This window comes from Calidris pugnax, unplaced genomic scaffold (assembly GCF_001431845.1).
Source record: "Calidris pugnax isolate Ruff unplaced genomic scaffold, ASM143184v1 scaffold98, whole genome shotgun sequence".
NCBI classification, from domain to species: Eukaryota; Metazoa; Chordata; class Aves; order Charadriiformes; family Scolopacidae; genus Calidris; species Calidris pugnax.
In genome coordinates, this window is record NW_015090829.1 from 447,267 (window position 1) to 466,369 (window position 19,103).

At 50.4% G+C, this 19,103-nt stretch overlaps 1 protein-coding gene across 2 annotated transcripts in view; it reads right to left on the reverse strand.

Annotated features, from left to right (window-relative positions):
* Positions 1–19,103, reverse strand: part of LOC106887256 (chromosome unknown open reading frame, human C15orf52) — a 51,472-nt gene that overhangs the window by 19,568 nt on the left and 12,801 nt on the right. For both annotated transcript variants that reach the window (XM_014940708.1, XM_014940709.1), the window contains 4 exons: positions 12,578–12,727; positions 5,173–5,247; positions 1,656–1,840; positions 241–302 (listed from right to left, as the gene is read on the reverse strand). In XM_014940708.1, coding sequence (XP_014796194.1) covers positions 241–302; positions 1,656–1,840; positions 5,173–5,247; positions 12,578–12,727 — 472 coding nt within the window. The remainder of the gene's footprint in view (positions 1–240; positions 303–1,655; positions 1,841–5,172; positions 5,248–12,577; positions 12,728–19,103) is intronic.

The window sequence follows — 19,103 nt, forward strand, 5'->3', positions numbered from 1 at the left end:
GTTACAGAAGCCACTGCTCTCCCTGGGAGGATAAAAAGCACTAGCACCCAGACGCTGAAATCCCATCCCCTGAGCACTCTGCAAGGCAGAGAGGGCTGAGACCCCAGCACTGCGCTCAGAGGCGTTTGCCCAGGAAAGCACAGCTTCACAACTGACAGCCAGGACAGCTGCTGCAGCACTGGGAGTCGCACGATCAGCATTCGCTAGCGTCAGGACAGAGTCTAGGTGTCCCTTGCCAACCTTTCTTATTGCTGGGATTATCCAAGGCTGGCTCCCCATCCTTAACAAAGTCCTCTTCAAACCTGCAGGTTAAAAACAGGCATTGTCAGACCGGATGGTTCTCTCCAGTGTGCAAAAGCGTGGACAGGAGACCTCGAGACGATGCAGGCTCCAGCCTTCGGCCCTTCTGCACCTGCCCACTGGCAAATATGCACAGGTTTATCAGCAGGAGCTGAAGCTGCATGCACTAACCAGGAGAAATGAGGCTGTGAGGCAATTCTACCCCAAAGGAGAACCTCCAAAACCTTTACATCAGTACCCGTATGTACACATGTAATCCTGTGAACACCCACGAAGCCTATAGCTGCCTGTAGTGTAGCTGTGCCACGCTCAGCCGGAGCTTCCCAAGCTTCCAAATACAATCTGAAGAAGCTTCAAGGACTTATGATCTCAGATTAGACCTGTGGAACAGACTTGTTTGGTTGGTTTCTAATCCTGCTTGGTTTGTATTGTGACTTTTCTCTCACAAATTGATGTACAGGAGAACAGTGGGGCTCAGAGCTGACTTGCCAGCAACACTCAGCACCCACTTAAGTCAATTCACCTCTGTGTGTTTGGTCCCACTCCTCAGCCAGAAGATTGTCCCATCTCTCTGCCCTGTACAAACTCTTTTTTCAGCAAACCTGTGTAACATTCCCTAACGCCACACCGTGTCAAACCCTTACCCTGCTGCAGGTGCTACACGTCATCTCTGATGGCTTTCAAGCTGGTGTGACCCAGCCAAACAAGCAGAGTCAGAGGGACAGGGTTTAGCACAGGGAAGTGTCAGACCCCATTAAGAGCTCTCCCACATTGCTGTCCCCAGCAGTTCTCCCATAGGTGGCCCTTTGAAGTGACCCCTCACACCACAGTGCCTGAATGGGCCAAGGCTGAGGTGTGGAGGATTTAGGCACATGGGCCTGTCCTGTGACTGAAAGGGAGAAAGAAGCTGGGCAGTGAGAAAACCTGAGGACTAGCAACACGAGTTTGTCCATCCCTGTCTCTAGAAGACCACCTGCACCCTCCTGCCACTGGATTTGTCCATGTGGAGATGGAGAGGGCACACCAGATGTAGACTGAGCAGTGATTCACACTCCCCTCCCTCCCACAGTCCATGTCCCGGTGGGGCCAAAGGCAGGCAATCTTTGTCAGCACACGGTATCTCCTGTCCGGGTAGGAGACCTCGTGTCAGAAAGAAAATATGAGAATTGCCATGATATCTGGTCCCACTGACAGACATGGGCAGGAGGAGAAAGAGGCAAGCAGTGTGGCTTTAGTCAGGGAGAGGCACGTGACAGTGTGGGATCTGATCAGCAATAAGTATCTGCACGAGATCTCATGGCTGGCTGTAGATGGCCTGCTGCAGACAAACCACCCTGGGACCAAGGAGGACCTACATGTGCTCCGACTTCTCCACATCCCAAGCCCGTCGCCACTCGCCCTTGGCGTTCTTGTGCCGGGCCACTCGCTCCAGGTCGATCTGATCGCGCTCCCTCTTCCAGCGGATGTACTCCGAGCGCTCCCGCCCGCTCATGGGGAAACTCAGCTCTCCAGGGCTCTTCTGGACCGACTTCCCACCATCCTGGGGGAGGTAAAAGAGCTTCTTGTTAATAAAAATGTCCTGAAGCAGCAGCATTCAGTGTATTCTGCGCTGTACCCCCTCGAAATCACAGAATCACAGAATCACAGACTCTTAGTGGTTGGAAGGGACCTCTGAGATCATCGAGTCCAACCACAAAAAAAACCCAAAAAAAACCAAACAACCAAACAAAAAAACCCAACAAACAAATACAAAACACACCACACCAAACGCCCACCAAAAACACCGCACCCACCAACTAAACCCCACACTCAACACCTCGCCATAAACCAATAACCTTGGGCACTAGAGCATGCCCTGAAGAGCCATGTCTATACGTTTCTTCAATCCCTCCAGGGATGGTGACTCCACCACCTCCCTGGGCAGGCTGTTCCAGTGCCTGACCACTCTCTCAGGAAAGTAGTTCTTTCTAATATCTAATCTAAATCTCCCCTGCCCCAACTTCAGACCATTTCCTCTGGTCTTGTCGTTCGTCCTTTGGGAGAAGAGGCCAACACCTGCCTCTCTACACCCTCCTTTCAGGTAGTTGTAGAGGGCAATGAGGTCTCCCCTCAGGCTCCTCTTCTCCAAACTAAACATGCCCAGTTCCCTCAGCCTCTCCTCGTAGGACTTGTTCTCCAGGCCCCTCACCAGCTTACCAGCTTGCTCACTAATAGTTGAAAACAACTTGAAGCTCCTCTCTCTAAAGTGATGTGCACACAGAAGGGCCCTGCTTCACCCACTGGGAAACAGGTCCCAGGGTTTATACCCAGGTCCCAGGGTTGGGTGACTTTGCAGAGAGGGAAAGGGAGGCAGGGAGAAGTTCCACAGCTTGCTTGGAGCCACGCTGTAAATCAGCAGCAAAATCAGAACAAGCAACTGTCCCCTCCCAGGGATATTCAACAATGACAATGACAGATTACGGCAACGTATTTCTGACAAGTTGTTGCACTTCATCCAGGCTACGTGAACAGTATTACATTTCAAAGGATTAAAACTGCTTCCACCTAAATCCCTGGATTTTGCCATCTGGATACATCCCTCTAGCCTTAATGAGCTGGGGTTTCACTGCTGTTTCCCCAACCTGACCCGCCGTGTTTCCTTGGTTCCTGTAGTGATATCGAACGTCCTGACCTGTGAAGCAGCTGCCACAAGATGTACATTTTAATTCTAGATATTCAGTGCCCACTGTACAAACTTTTGAAGCATTTCCCTGTAATTCTGTAGGCAAACAGCCACAGGATTGATTCCCCCCATTGGTACCTGCAGTCACTTTAACCCCAGGCATAAATTAGACAGCAGTTTCACCTGTGGTGTTCCTGCTCACCTGAAGGTTTTAAAACCAAACGTTCTCAGTTTTTCCTGGAAGAGGCACTTTGCTAAGGTTTCTTTATGGCATATAGTTAGTTCCTGGAGTGCTCTCAACATCTCCCAACAGAGTTTGAGGCTGAACTCCCATAGGAGATGAATCAGGCTGATGAATTCCCCTACCTGAAGACTCTGGGGCACTTAAACTGAAGTTATGCCTATGAAATCTTTCACAGGGACAGGGTCAAGAAGGAAGACACCCTTCTGCGACCAGCAGGCACCCAAAGGAGCCCACAGTCACAGGGCAAATGCCACCCTCATTGCTTTCAGCTCTTGGTTTATCCCTCCTTCCCCTGTCAGGCTCGTTAAGGGCTGCCACCGTTTGAAAATACAAAGCTTAACGACAAGACAGTTCAGAGCTGATGGAGCACGTGAAGAGGGAGAGGTGGGTAACCCAGCTGTCAGGTTAATGGACGTGGTGGAAACAGGAGCCAACTGGCCATGGTGTGTTGTCAAGCAACACTGTGTAGCAAATAGCTTAGTGCAGAGGCCAGTCCTGGGGTGCTAATTACCAGCGGATAATTCATCACTTCACACACGTGCCCTTCCCCGCCAGGCTCCCTCACCCCTTCCCCAAATGGGAATTAACTCCTCAGCCTTGCACTGCTGTTAAAAGCGGAGCAGCGGGGAAGGAGCCACTGAAAGCCCTGTTACCAAGGAGACCCACGTGCGTGGGCTGGAGATGGGGGGGCAGTAATTGCTCCTCCGTTCGTTAGCTGGCAGGAGCTGGGGAACCTGAGACTGCATTCCCAAGCAGGGAGAGATGAGGGCCACAGAAAGGCAGGGGAAAGTAAGGGCAAGCACTGGCCTGGAGATGTGCCCCACAACTTCCAGCCCCGTGGCAAGGCAGAGTGGGTCCTGCCATGATGGATCCTGATGCACCCTTAGAGGAGAAGGTTGCAGGAGCTGAGCAGTGCATGGCCAGGCAGAGCAGGGCTCTGCTCCACAGCTGGAGGACAAGGGAAGTGCCCTGTGCTACCACCTTGACCCTTAGGAGAGGGGAAGATGGAGGCTGGTGCCCAGGCTGTCTCCTGGGTAGGTGCAGGTGGCTGTGGGGCCTGCAGAGCAGGGGGAGCTGGTCCCTCACCAGGGCTCCCCCCATAGCTGCAGTGAGCTGGACCACCAAGTTATCATGCTCCCCTTTTCTGCGCTGGGGGGCTCAGCTGGAATCAACATCTAAGAGCCCATCTGTGTCCTCCTAATGAATCACATTGAGGTGGGGCTATTCAATTTGTGCTCCGCTAATTAACAGCATCCGCAGGCTCGGGGGAGCCAGTGCATCCTCCAGGGTTTGCATTAAACAGTCAGTGGGAAGGCCCGTGCTTTAATTTACCTCCATCCTGCTCAGCTCCTGCTGAAGTGAGGAGCTGCAGCTAATGTGGCCTTGAGCCTTTCAACCCCCAAGGAAGTGTTTTTTGGAGAGAACGGAGCCAGGGCTGTGCTGCAGCGTGGAAGAGCATGTGTCACCCTTTGTAACATCCCTGCTGCTGTGCTTCAGCAGCACCACAAGGTGCGAAGGGCAGGTCCCCTGTCACCCCCTTCCAGAGCAGCTGTGCTTCAGGTGTGTTAGGGGCTCAGCAAAGCTTTGGATGATCACAGAATCACACAGAATCACAGAATCTTAGTGGTTGGAAGGGACCTCCGAGATCATCGAGTCCAACCACAAAAAAACCAAACCAAACCAAAACAAAAAAAACAACCACCAAAACCCAAAAAAACACACAACCACCACAAAAACAACAAACCTAAAACCACCACCCACCAACTAAACCCCACACCCACAACCCCACATACTACACCCCACCACAAACCTATATGATGAGAGGAATGAATGGTGGGGACCACATCAGAGCATGATGCTGCTTTCTTTAGGACTGAGGCAACTCTTTACTGGTTGGGAGGCACATCCTACTGGTTTCCTCTTCCAAGACAAGGGTCCCCCCAAAGGGACACGGGGCCAAACTCACCTTCCGGCCATGGTCATTTTCTGGGCCTCTGTCGCTGTCTGACCTCCTCTTCTCTGCTGTTCTCCTCTCCTCTGCCTGCAAGAGCACAGACACAGGAATTACTTAGAATCACAGAATGGTTTGGGCTGGAAGGGACCTTAAAAATCATCTAGTTCCAACCCCCTGCCCTGGGCAGGGACACCTCCCACCAGACCCCTCTGATTTACTGAACTACAGACACTAAACAGGATGCACACCACGGTGCATTGCTGTGGTGTTTCTCTGCCCTGTTGTGGGACTGATGACACAGACACAGCCATGTCTGAGGCCAGGCTGGGATCACAGTGGGTCTTAGAAAAATAGTCTGCAGAGCGTAAATATCTTTTAGGAAAGGCTTTCTGCCCTGGTTAGATAGGATTTTTGGGGTGTCCCTGGGAGGGCCGGGGCTGTTGAGCATGCTGGGCAGATGTGGGGAGGGTACCAGCCTGCCCCCCATGCTGCTGAGCCCCTCTGGGGGTACCCAAGCAATCACCTCAGGGCAGGGGCTGGTACTTGTTGGAGGCTTGGCCACCCATCCCACAGCACGTGGTTTGCAGCACGGTGGCTGCCAAGTGGCCCAGCATTTATCAGGGCTGCCTCCCTCCTTCTGTAACCCTACATGGCAGCCCTGGAGCTGCCTCACACAAACACTGCTGTGAGTGGAGAGGCCCCGGTGTGCTGCAGCCCAGCTGAGGGCATCCCCAAATTCCCCTCCCCGCTCAACCGCGGCGGGGCCGGGGAGCGTGTGGGGCTGAGATTATCGCGCTGCCGTTCTGCACCGCCAAGCAAAACCGAAACACAAAGAGCAAAGTGGCAGCACAAAGTGCCAGGTCAGCCGTTCCAGAAAGCAGCAGTGTGGTGAGCTCCAGGCCAGGCTGGGAACAGGACTTTTATTCCAGTCATTTGCCAGCCCCAGGTTTAGCCCAGCATTACGGGGCCGGATGCATGAAATTTGGGCTACCAGCCTCAATACCTGCTGGCCCTGCCCAGCCTCCTGGGCAACTCCCTCCGCTGCAGCCTGCGCCTGTGTTCCCGGTGGGATTGTTGGGGGACAGTGTTTTTGGGGACTGTCCACATGTGCTAAATCTGAGGGAGGTGGTAAATGTGACTTGACAGGCAGTGCTCATGGACATCGCACTCAGGGCACCACAGCTTCACTGGTCTGACTGCTGTGAAGCTGGGGTAGCTCCAGTACAGGTGGAAACTTGCATAAACAGATCCTTGGAAATAACAAGGAAGGTGTTAGCTCCATTATCCTAGGGTTTCTCAGCAAAGATTTGGGAAAAAAAGCAGAGGGGTCTGTTCTCAGAGAAGCCACCCCCACCATACGCTGGCTGTTGCAGAATGGGATGGGATATAGTGAAAGATGATGCTGGGTATAAATTTCAAAAGGTTGCTGCGAAAAATTATGTTCCAAAAATGCTCCCTCCAGGCTCAAAGTCAACTGCCCATGCGGCCCAATGTGAATAATGTGATGGCCACAGATCCAACGGGTCTCTGCAGCCCCAAACTGAGACCTACAGAGAGATTGAACCAGCAGAGATGTGGGAAGTTTCCTTATTTGAGGAGGCTGGCGGGGGAGCACGGCGCAGATGGATGTTTGCCTTTAAAGCAGCTGTAAAAGAAACTCACCGTTTTAGAAAGAGTACAGCTGCTGCAAAAGAACTGGACCCCATTTGTCCCAGGGGAAACCTTATGTGGGAGGAGAGACGGGAGAGAAGGAGCACTGATTGCCTCGGAAATGCCAGACAGTTCACAACTGCTGGGGAAACTGAGGCAGGGAGCTGCAGGGGTGTGCTTATTGTTTCTCCTGCGTCTGCATATTTCTCCTGCGAGCTCATGCAAAGAATGATTCAGTCTGGACCCTTCACAATGCCTGATTGTGTCCCTGAAGACAGGAACCGGAAAGCCAGAGCATCCGCAGAGCCGGAGCAGGGAGCCAGGGTGTGCGTAAGCTGCGGGGGGAGCAGAGTGCTCTGCCTGAGCACAGCCCAGCACAGCCTGACTCCAGCCCTGCCTCTGCCAAGCAAAGAGTGAGCCTGAGCCCAGGGAACACGCTGAGATGGCCCGGCCAAGGGACCGCGCTGCAGCTCGTGAGACACAGGAGAAGATGCAGCTGCTGCAGAGCCAGAGACCCGTAACCCGGAGCCTGTCCTGTTTGTTTGGTTTTTTTCCCAAAACAGGCACCAGTTCTTCGGTGCACACCCCAAATCGCTCTGTCACAGGGACACTGTACAACTCTTCAGCCTTTTACACCCCTCACTCAAAGCCAGGCTGCCTTTCCCCTTAGTTTGCTTCTATTTTCCCTTCTCAGAGGGCACTGTGGAAGACGGAGGGGACCAAAAAAATTCTGGTTTTCTCCTACCAGGAAAGCAGGTCTGAGCTGTGCTGTTAGGAAAACACAGACTCACAGGACTGTCAAGGTTGGAAGCTTTGCTTTTGCACTGGCTGAGGAGCAGACTCTCGCCGTCGCTGCGTGCTGCCCCGGAGCTGCTGTCAGCCTGTTATGACACACCCAGGCCATGGGGAAGCAAAACATGTTTTTCTCCTCCTTCCTCCTCTCCGCCCCCAAAATTATGAAATATGACAATGACATTATCATCTCATAGTTTAACTGTTCCTGTACGGCAGGGGAAGAGATGTGAGGAGGAAGCAAAAACCTAAAGTCGACAGAGAAGATGATATTTGTTTATCCTGAGATTTATGCAAGGATTTCTTTATTTCTCTGGGTGTGGGGCAGGGAGGGCAGAGCCTGCTCCTGACCAGGATACGGCCCTGGGATCCCAAATGCTTTCTGCCTCTGGGTTGGTCCCACCTCCTGATGCACGTCCTCAGCTGATGTTGATGTGCAGTGGGGCCAGTGCTGATGCCATTCTCCAGCCACGCTAAGCATTGCTTTCTATTAAACAGTTATCCAAACCAAAAGCTTTGACGTCTCTGAGCTACTTCATTGTCTTCTTAATAAGTACCAACAGATGTGTTAAATTAACCTTTTGGTACCCATTTCTCCAGGCACATGTTGGCACCAGAACCGGCATTTCTTCTGCAGGAGGAGGTATTTGTAAGAGCTTAGAGCTCGGTTTCCAGCGCTCAGATCCCCCACTGGGCAGGATTTTTGAAACTAGTACATGAAAGGGTATTTTTTTCTGACTCTTTTGAAAAAATCTGCCTACTAATTGTGCTGCCTGAAGGGAGCTAAAGACTTCTCAGCCACCCTTTTTGTGCCTGTCTTCCCCTCCCATCTGCGATGTAAAAGCAAGTGTTTCTCCTGCCACAGGTTTGGTTCCTCTCCTGCATGAGCACCAGGGTCAGACTCATCCGTGTAAGTCCCTGAAAGCAGCTTTGGTGCCTCCTGATTACAAACAGTCATTTCTGATATACCATCCTGGGAAACTCTGTTAATAAAAGGACAATTTAAAAGCCCTGAAGCCCTATCAACTGTCCATTTAAAAGATGATTTGTAACCTGCTAATTAAGCATTGTACTCCACTGGTCCGGGGCTGCCAGCTTGCAGCTCTAATGCATTAATGAGCCTGAATCATTGCCAGAGCACGGAGAGGCTTTTTAGGAAAACTGGTGCTAATCATGAGGCGTTATCCCCGGCCCCGCTTGCAGATTTGGGGGCAGCCAGGCAGAGGTGGGAAGGAAGGTCCCAGATGTGGCACCTCCCAGCCAGCAGCAGCACGGGAGGGCATGAAGTGACACCAGTACAGCAACGTGCTCAGGCTAATTTGTTCCACAAGGAGACAGGATAAATTAGTCCCTCCAGCCTTGTCTGGTGCTAATAGAAAGCCAGCAGCAGCACAGGAGGGTGTGAAGTGACACCAGTACAGCAACGTGCTCAGGCTAATTTGTTCCACAAGGAGACAGGATAAATTAGTCCCTCCAGCCTTGTCTGGTGCTAATAGAGAGCAAAAGAGTCTTTCACGGGGCATTAAAAAACAGGTTTTAAGATGGCAGTGTAATATCAAGGCACCGGGGCTGTTCTGAAAAAGAAAATCAAGAGAACAGCTTTTTTTCCCTTTCATTTCCTCTTTGGCAGCCTCTGCCACAGCTGCGCCGTGGTCTGGGACAGACAATGTGGTGCTAGCGGGAAGCACCAAGGGCAGCAAGAATGGAAGTCTCTTCTTCTTTTAATTGAATTTCATCGTGAATGAAAATAGAGAAAAATGTGGGATGATGAGGATGCCCTTCAAATGTTTTAATAGGATAAATGTGCAAGTGCAGAGAGGAGGAGGCAAATCTGACAGTGGCCAGGCTTTGGGACGTTACCGAGGTGGGGTGATGGATATGATCCTCTCTCCTGGGCACCAAGAGGCCTCTGCTGGGGGGGAGGACACCAATAACCCAGCATGAGGTGGGAACCAGCTGGGGCATGAAGCAAAAAGCCCCAAAGGATGGACTGTGCTGGGGCAGTAAGGGTGGCTGAGTGCCAGCCCTCAAACCGGGGGGCTCAGCTCAGGTCCTAACACACAGCCTCTCAGATGACACCACCGATACCCCATCAGGCTCCCCCAGTAGTGGATCAATTTGGGGATAAAAATGAAGTTTCTCTTTTGAATTAACAACTAATTAAAGGATAGAAAACAGAAAGTGGCAAGAAAATGCCAGTTTCCATGGCGGATTAGCAGGGATGTGCCACTGGAACATGTGCTGCTCAACATGCTCATAAATGGTCTGGAAAAGGAGCTGAATAGAGAGATGACAGTTTGCTGATGACACTAAATCATCCAGGGCAAAGAATGTAATTTGCCAGGAAAGAGCTGCAAAAGATCTCTTGACATTGAATGCCTGCATCATAAAATTACAGACGAAATTCAATATCAATAATACAAAATAACTCACATGGAGAAAAATGCCCCTTCTTATATATACACACACAGGAATGAAGCCTGAACTATCATTAACACTCAGGAATGAAATTTTGGTGCTATTGTGAGGAGTTCTCTGAAAATGTTAGCTCAATTATTTAGAAAAAAAAGCAAAGAAAATGCAAAGTTGTTAGAGGAAGAATAGAGAACAAGCCAGAAACATTGTTATGTCACTGAGTACATCCACAAGAGCCCATGGCTTGAATACCAGGTACAGCTCTGGGCTTCTTGTATTAAAAGACTACAGTGAAAATAACAAAGGCACAAATGAGGGCAATAACAGTAATTGAAAATGTAGACCTACTTCCTCACTGGACATGTCTCAATAGGGTCAGTCTCTTCAGCCTGCAGAAGAGACGCTGAAGGGAGATGTGAAAAGGGTCAATAAAATCATTTGTGCTGTGGTAAAGGGAAGAGGGGCTGATCTACGTGCTGCTTCCCGTGACACAGGAACACTGGATGGAGTTATCAGGGAACAAGTTTGAAGAAAAAGAAGGGATGGATGTTTCAGCACAGCACGTCACTTAACGTTGCAGCTCAAATTATTTACTAGAGCATTTTATCCATTTTGGTATTACTAACTCTGATCTACTCTCTGCACTGCAGCCTTCCGGTGCCTCTTGGAGAAGCCCGTGGCTCTGAGGCACAGCATGTCACACAGACTTGCCTGCTGTCCATTTTTCAAGCACTGGTAAAAAGAAGCCCTTGGTTAAAACCCTAATCCTTGATGCAGCTCGGGAACAGCTGAAGTGATGGCTGGGCCAGCCCAACCCTCCCCTGGCTCAGCCAGCCCCAGCTGGCATGGCGTGTGAGATGCCAACGTGACCTGGCACTTCAGGCCCCATCTGCTTCTGTCACTGACCCCGGGAAAGGGCTGCCCAAGTGGGGATGGCAGAAAGCAGCTCCCAGAGGTGATGGTGAAATCTGACTGCTTGACTCTCCTACAGCCACATCCTCCGAGTCATGTTGGAAGGTGCCTGTGTCCTGAGAGCTGGAGTCCTGGCTGTCGTAGCTGTTGTCTGGTTACACAATTAAAACAGTAATGTGAAGATATCCTCATTAACTAGGGATGGAACAGGATCAGGCCAGGACAGTCTGCTGAAACACCAGAATCAAACCTGCCAGGCATTAGGGACCTCACACCCTCTTTGCCAGCCCACGATTCAAAGCATCAGATCCTCAGTGGTTCATAAGAAAAGGTGTAGGCAGATGTGGCTCTAAACCAGCACAGCTGCAGGCCTGCTCCCTAACAGCTGTGGGGCCAGTATGAGCAAGCCATCACCAACACCACATACGAGGACCCCCAGCCTCAGATTTCATGTTCCATAATAAAAGCACATGACATACAACCTTTTCCAGGGCTGTCCACACACTTCTAAAACAGGGCTCAGGATTTGAAGCCAAAATGCAGGCCCTCCTCCTGCTGCTCCCTCCTAGCACAGTCCCAGCCTCGATGACCTCAGAGATAAAGGTTTAAACAAGCCCAGCAAGAGCAGAAGCAGAGACTTGCCCTGCACATGACAGAATTATACTGACAGCCTCAAGGACAGCTACAGCACAGGCATGGGCAGGCCACTCTCATGCCACCATCGTGTCCAGGTGTGTTCGTGATGCCTACACTGAAAGAGGGGACATCTGCCACGTGAGCCTCTGGCGAATGGGTAGTTACTCACTCAGGCAGCTTAAATGAGGTTTATGGCTTTCAACAAACTGCTTGGTAGCTGTGAGAAAGGAGCGCTGGGGCTCTCAGAGCCTAGGTAAATCCTGGGGAGGAGAAGCTGAGGCTGAACGTGGGCAGTTAGCAGATGGCTGGCTGGTGTCCCAGAGAGGAGCTGCACAGGTCCCCCAGCGTTCCTGGGTGTGTTTGGCAGCTACACCAAGTGTTGTTTTTCCTTCATAGGCTTTGCTGACCCCGTTTGCTGCAGGCATTCCTACTTATCTGTGCAAACTCTCAAATAGGAAAATATCACATGCCTCCGTGTGTGTAAAGAGGAAGGTATTTGCAAAGAAGTATTTGAAATATGTTTCAAAGATTAACAAAGTGCGGCCAGCTCACCCAGTAGGTTATGGCCAGGCACAGCAGGACTCGGGTTTGGAAGCAGACATTGCCCAGCTCTGTTCACTTCTAAGCCACGCATCAAGAGGACAGGGCTCCTGACCCAGCCTGCAGCACGGCCCCCCAGAGCAGCTGGTAAGAGACAGGAGGTGAGATTCATGCCCTATATCCGGCAGTGCCGTCACCGATCCTTCCCAAGCAGCCCTCTATGGCCCCAGGATGCTGCAGAGCCTGCCAGCTCTGGCTAGGAGCTCAGAGAAGGGAAAGGACTGCAGCCTTTCCTCTTTCACAGCGATGGAAGCCAGAGTTCTATGGCGACAAACTCCACACTATTAATATATATTGTCTCCCAATGTCCTGTTGCTGGGCTAACGCCGAATCTGTCCCCATGGCCCTTGTGCCAGCAGAACCAGAGGATGCCCCTGACTCACTGCAGTACCCTCACTCCCAATGCACTTACTTTTTCCTTGTTATCCATGGTGATGGCAATCTGCATCCTCCTCCCCCTGCGGAAAGCCACCAAGTGGTCTGTCTCCTCTTCGCTCAGGTCTGGCACTCTGCCGGGGCCGGGGAAGCTCTCGGCGCGTTTCTCACTGACGATGCGCTTGCCCTGCGAAGGACAGGATGGGTTAGTGACACCCTGGGCACTGCCCGTCCTGGGACAGTGGCCACCCCCAAAATTGCACAGGATTTTGGTCTGGCAGATCAGAAACACGAGCCAGACAGTCAGTTGTTTATAAACCTGCCCGCCTAGATGCTGTAAGGGAGAGGTAGTATCACATGGGCTTGGCTAACTGAGCACCACTCAGGTAGGGTGGGACAGACCCTGTCCAGATGCTCTGCAGCACAAACACTGACTGCTGTTGTATTTCAGACAGGTGAGCCATCTCGCATTTGTGTCTGTGAAACAGGTGTGAAACTGTCCTCTCACCAAGCAACACACCCCATAAAACGTGAGGCTACTTTGGAGCAGAAGCCAAGAACCTGAAAGAGAAGGGAAACAGCGGTGGCCCCTCCAGCCTTGCCCACAAAGCAGTTACTGCCCAGAACGTATTGACACTTGATGATTTATCAGCTTCATTGTCATTGCGTGTTCATGTTTCTGGAATGATTTATTCTGCAGTGGAATAGTTTAGAAAAGTGATATATAAACTCCTTGAACAAGGACGGTTTACCCCTTTCAGATATTACTTCCAGCTGCCTGTATCAGTTCATGACTTTACTGCATGGATTTACATCTGGTTCTTATTCTGTTAATTATCTTTGTTGCTGGCTGAGCCAGTGCCCTCAGCCGTCACTTCCACAAAATGAGCACATCTTTTGTACAAAATACATACTTTTTTTTCTCATTTAAAAGTATCATCTTTCAGTTCCATCATGTGCCTTTTTATTTTTGCCTTACAAGGAAATGAGAGACATAATAAGTCATCTCCATCTTTATCTCTGATCTTCAACTGTATGATTCCTCTGCTCGGCTTTACCAGGGATGAACAAACCTCAGAAGTTTCCCTCTCTACAGGATGGCACATTCTCCTCTGGTTTTTCTCCCTGGACTTCCACCCATATTGGAATCTTGAGTTCAAAGGAGCTCAAAATTTCCAAGTAAATTTTAGTGAAACTTGGGAACTCTTTGTTGCTACGAACTTGGTTTCAAAAACAAACAGGACACCCTGACCTCTGGTTTGTACGGGCGTCGTGTGAGCTCATGGACTTGCCATGACTTACGATATCAAGATGTCCTGGGTGAGCCTCATCCTCACTTGGCTCCACCAGGAGCGCAGATGTGAGCACGGAGGGAGCCCTGCTGCAGACAGCCTCCCTCAGCGGGGCCTTTTTTATTGCTTGTCCAGTCATCAAGCTTCCTAACAGATGATAGATGTTTCAGGAGGTACTGGAGTATTTCCAGCATCAGATCTTTAGTCTCTTGTTTATTCTTCTCTCACATCTGTGTAATTTTGCTGTCTCAGCAGAGACAGCTCTTGAGCTGGTCTGACGCGTGCGAGGAGGAGCAGGTCCCTGCACTGCCCTTGTCCTGTCTGCCAGAGCTGTGGGACGTGCTGGGAACCTCTTCACACATTCCCTGAGCACCCCCAGCTCTGGGCTGAGGTTTCAGCCGTAGCTCCTGACAAGTTTTGCTGCCCTTAGCAGGACCCTTGCTGTTTCTGCTTTTCTTGAAGTAAGTGAAGCCACATGTTGCGTTCAAAGCAAGGATCTGCTGCCAATCTGCTCAGTGCCACTCTAGCACCTTCCCTGCTGTTCTCTGTGTTTGTGTCAATGCACTCTCCTGCTCTGACTGCTGCCGAGGCCCAACATCTGGGAGCCATCCCCAGAGATGTCAAGATCTTTTTCCTGAGAGAGTAAAACCTGATAGTCAAAAGAACAGGCAATTATTTAAATATGGAGTGCAACTGTCTTGGCATCTACCACAGCCAGACATTTAGGTGTCCTTTTATCCTTTTACCAGGATATATGTCCTGGGAAAGCCCCCATACCTCTGAACTGTGAGCTGCTTTGAAGGCCTAATCTATGTATCTGTCTTAACAAGGACATGATTTTATCAGAGGCCAAGCAGAGCCAGAAAGTTCAAAGCAGAATCTAAACTGCTCTGAAATCCTAGTTTTACTCCCCCTCCCTGAACAGGGTGTGCTACACTGTCCTTAATCACACATCCCCCTGCAGTCACAGCAGTACATGTGATTGCATTACTGGAAGTGACTGCCCTGCTCCTAAAATAAAGGCAGAACTGGCTGAAGATGTGAAGGTCAATGGCAGCTTTGGCAGGAGTGAGCAGAAGACAGTGGATTTTAAGGAGCTGAGAGCAGTAAGGAAGGCAAGCAGCAACTAGAGACCACAGGCTTCAGGAGAGCAGATGTTGACTCATTCAGGGAACTGGCAGGTGGGATCCTGCAGGAAACTGTCTTGAAGGAGCAAGGAGCCCAGGAGACCTGACTGATTTTCATGAAGAAGGCACAAAAACATAAGTAAGGACTTCCTGTTGTACAAGAAAATGAGCAGGTGTGGAAGGAGCCCCACTGGGCTGAGCAGGGAGCTCCTGGCTCAGGAGTAAAAAGGGAGTGTGTGGGAGGTGGGAAAGGACAGGCTTTCAAGGAAGATGAGAGGAGCAGGACCTGGGCATGCAGGGATGGAGTTAGGGAAGCCAAAGCTCACCCAGAGTTGAAACAAGTGAAAGATGTGGAGGTCAGCAAGAAGGACTTCTGTGGATACATCAGCAGCGAAGAGAGTTGAAGCAAGGTGTTGGCCTGCTGCTGAATGGGGTGGGCAACTGAGTGACACAGGGCTCGGAGATGACCGGTTACTCCATGCCTTGTCTTTTGGTAGCATGGTCTGTTATCTACCTCCCATAGACCCCTAACCCAGCAGTAGTCAGAGAAATGCTTCACTCCCTCAGTGCCCTGGAAGATTCAGTTCTGGACCATTTAAATACAGTAAGAAGGTGGGACTGGGTGGGCTGCATCCCAGGTGCTGAGCGTGTAGGTTGACTGCTGTCAGGCTGCTGAGCATCTCATCTGGTGGGTAACAGGACAGACTACACCTTCCTCGAGTTCCTGCTGGAGGATGGTGCTGCCATTCAGAGGGACCTTGACAAGGTGGAGAAGGGTCAACAAAACCAAATGACAAGTCCTGGGACCAAAGAACCCTGAAGAATCCCGAGCATCGCTGCAGGTCGGGGCCCAGCTGGCTGGGAGCAGCTCTGCAGAAGGATTTTGGTGGGCAACAACTTGCCCAGAAGTAAACAGTGAGGAAGGCTCGTTGCTCACTTGGTTCCATTAGCATGAGGATGGACATCAGGCTGAGGGAAGGGATTGTTTCCCTCTGCTTGGGCCATATTTGAAGAACTGTGTCCAGTTTCCCTTCACCGTAAGACAAGAGAGGTACAGACAAACGGGAAAGAGCCTGCTGGAGGGTAACCAAGCCTCGGACACGTGTGTGCCCACGTCTGCAGCCTGCTTCAGCTGGGAAATAAAACTTACTTAGCTTTTACACCTGTACATGTGTCTATATGCACACGTGCATGTGTGCAGACGTATGTAAGTAACAGATTTAATATGCAAGTATGAATTTAGTAATTTTGCCTGTTTTCTGCAGGCTGTTATACACCTAGAACTAGGCAGCAGAGACCAGAACTGAGGATCACAGCCCCGAGGCTCACAAACACTTAGCTCTTGGCTTTTAAGCGGCACCTGCTTCTGAACGTCTGAATCACATCACGTCCAGAGGTAACGTGTCTCCATTGCCAGAGGTATTCGCCAATACAAACACAGGATGTTTTAAAGCAAAAAGAATATCTCAGATCCTGAAATCCTGTTTACGTTCTATGATTCAGACATTTTATTCCAAAATGTCACTGAAACCGGAGTCTGGAATTAGAATGCTCAGCACAGGATCCCTGCTTGCAGTTGAAGGAACCAGTGTGGCTTTTCTTTATGTCAGTGCAAATCACTATTAATGGACGTGGGTGGAAGAAAAATTAACCTTGTGAATAGACTATCTTGGTCTTGTATTTCAGACCACAGAGCTGGGCTGGATAATTTGAAGCTGTAAATCTCTCCTGCCATCCCCTCTGGGTTCATGGGGCAATGTCTGTGGCCACAAGAGCATCCTCTGGTCTCACTTGTGTTGGCAGTTATGCCAAGAAACTGAGCAGCTGCTGAGCAGCTCAGAAATACAGTGTTAACACGGTCATTTTAGGAAGTTACTGTGTATGGGCACTAGCAGGCCATGCTGGTGCTCTTACCTTCTGATAAACACAGGAAAACGCAGTTTTATTTAACTCTTCCGTTAAAGACTATGTAAATGGACATCTCTTACGCGACAGCTTGCAAAGTTGTGCTAACACAATCCTGTGTCTTCTAGCTAGATGAACAGACACTTCCCATGGTGATGACAAGGCAGTGAAAACCAGCACCTTGTAAGCCCCTCTGAAACACTCAGCCTGCCCAGTTAAACCTGCTCCCACAGCTGGAAAGCATGAAGTGATGAACACCACTGTGTGTGCTTCACAGTTCCCCTTTGTAAGGAAAACTAAATCCTTTCTTATGCCTGGACACATGCTTAGCGGGTTTTTTAGGCCCCCTACACATCATGGGTCTGTGACTTAACCCCAGAAATGTCAGTGGAGTCACAAGAGGGACAAATAAAGCCTCCCTGGTTTGGAATTGGTGTACACAAGACTTCTCCTCTCTCCCTTCTCTCCCCCCAGTAGCCTCTCCTCTTCTAAAGTCCATCTTTTGGGGAGGATGGCTCTGTAAAGCCAGCTGGGCAATCGCCCAAAGCAATCTGTAAAGCCATTTTCTATGAAAGAATCTCTTTCTTTTCCCCAGCATCTGCCTCCCTGGCAGCAACCCTCCAGCCGCCACCGAGGGACTCTGCTGTTTCCTCAACACCCAAACAGTCCCCACAAAGGACGGGGCTCTCCAAGGCTCTTGGGAATCACAGGAATGACTGGAGTTAGACTCTCCTGCACAGGGTGCAGTCCTGCATGATTGTAGCCTATTTGGGGAAGAGCTGAGATCTGCTGACATCCTCTGAAGGCAGCCAGACAGTGTGCCTTGCACTCTTCACTGTCCTGTCTCCCTGCTCTGTTTGTAGCCTGATTCAGAAGCTGAAAATACGGTCTGGTGGACACAGTGTGCCTTGCACTCTTCACTGTCCTGTCTCCCTGCTCTGTTTGTAGCCCGATTCAGAAGCTGAAAATATGGTCTGGCTTTGCTTTGGAACCACTGAACTGCTCCAGCAAGAGATACTCAGGTGCTGAAGCTGTACATCGCTTTGTTCTTCAATGGCTATTATTCCCAGGAAGTATCTTTGCTCCAGGGATAATCCTGAGTTTCCTGGGACATTACAGGCACTAAATCTTCCCTGCTTTAAGTTCTGAGGCATGCACAGTAATCCCAGGTGTGAGCTGGAGAGCTGGGCTTGTTACACCCTGAACAGAGCATCAATACAAGGTGTTCAGCATTCCAGTTAATTTTTTTTTTTAATTAAGCAAGCCCAGTGATGGCTTAGCAAGGTAATAGCAAGCTATTAATCCGTAACTTGTACATCAAACATTAATTCTTGCTTAGGCCAAGATCTGTTCCCTAGGGGTCTTCAGTGTTTTGGTGGTGACAGCCTGTCCTTCAGACAAGTAACATGGTCACTAGGAACTCCTGCCAGGGAGGCCCCACACCAGGGATGATGTCTGGAAGATGCTTCATCGCTGCTGTCAGAAAAAGCCCTTCCTGAGGAGGCACATGGGCCCTGAGTGCAAGTGACAGCAAAGCTGCTACCTGAATACCTGAAAACCAATGCAGAGGATTTTGTACCCAAATCCACGAGCAGGACAGAAGCCTCAAGTGCACTATTAGATGTACAGGGAGGTGGCACCTTCCTTGGGCCATTAGATGTTAAAAGTCCCAGTGGGAAGGCTGGCACGTTGGCAAAGCCATTAAACCCTGCAGTTTATAGAGCCGATGGCAAGGAAGGCTCAGGCTGAGAGAGAACATAACGACTGAGCAGAGCTGTGACAGCTGGATTTGGGGCTGAGAGACCACCAGCCTCTTGAGGTAATACCCTCTCTCCTTCCCTCCCTCGCTCCCCGTATTGCTTCTTGCAAAGAGGCACCACTTGAAGGCGCGTTCTGCTTGATGTGCTGTCCTGCTTTGAGATAGAACAGAATCCATTTTCTTTTCAGTAATTTCACTTTTCAGTTCAGTCTCTTCCAACTAACTCTGAAATTAACAGTGTATCTTTCCACAACCTGTGTCTTTTTTTTCCTTGCTTATTAAGAACACCAGTGATTTCCTAGATTGCCTGTCCCACGTTGGGAAATCCTGGCCCTGGGTGGGCCAGCTCCCAAAGCAAGGGATGTCAGCTGAGGAAGGAGCCCACACAGAGCCAACGGGACCAGAGAGAGGGGCCCAAAGAGTGGGCAGCAGAGCCCCCTCCTCCCCACCACAGGGCTGGTCCTGGCTCCCTCACTGCCA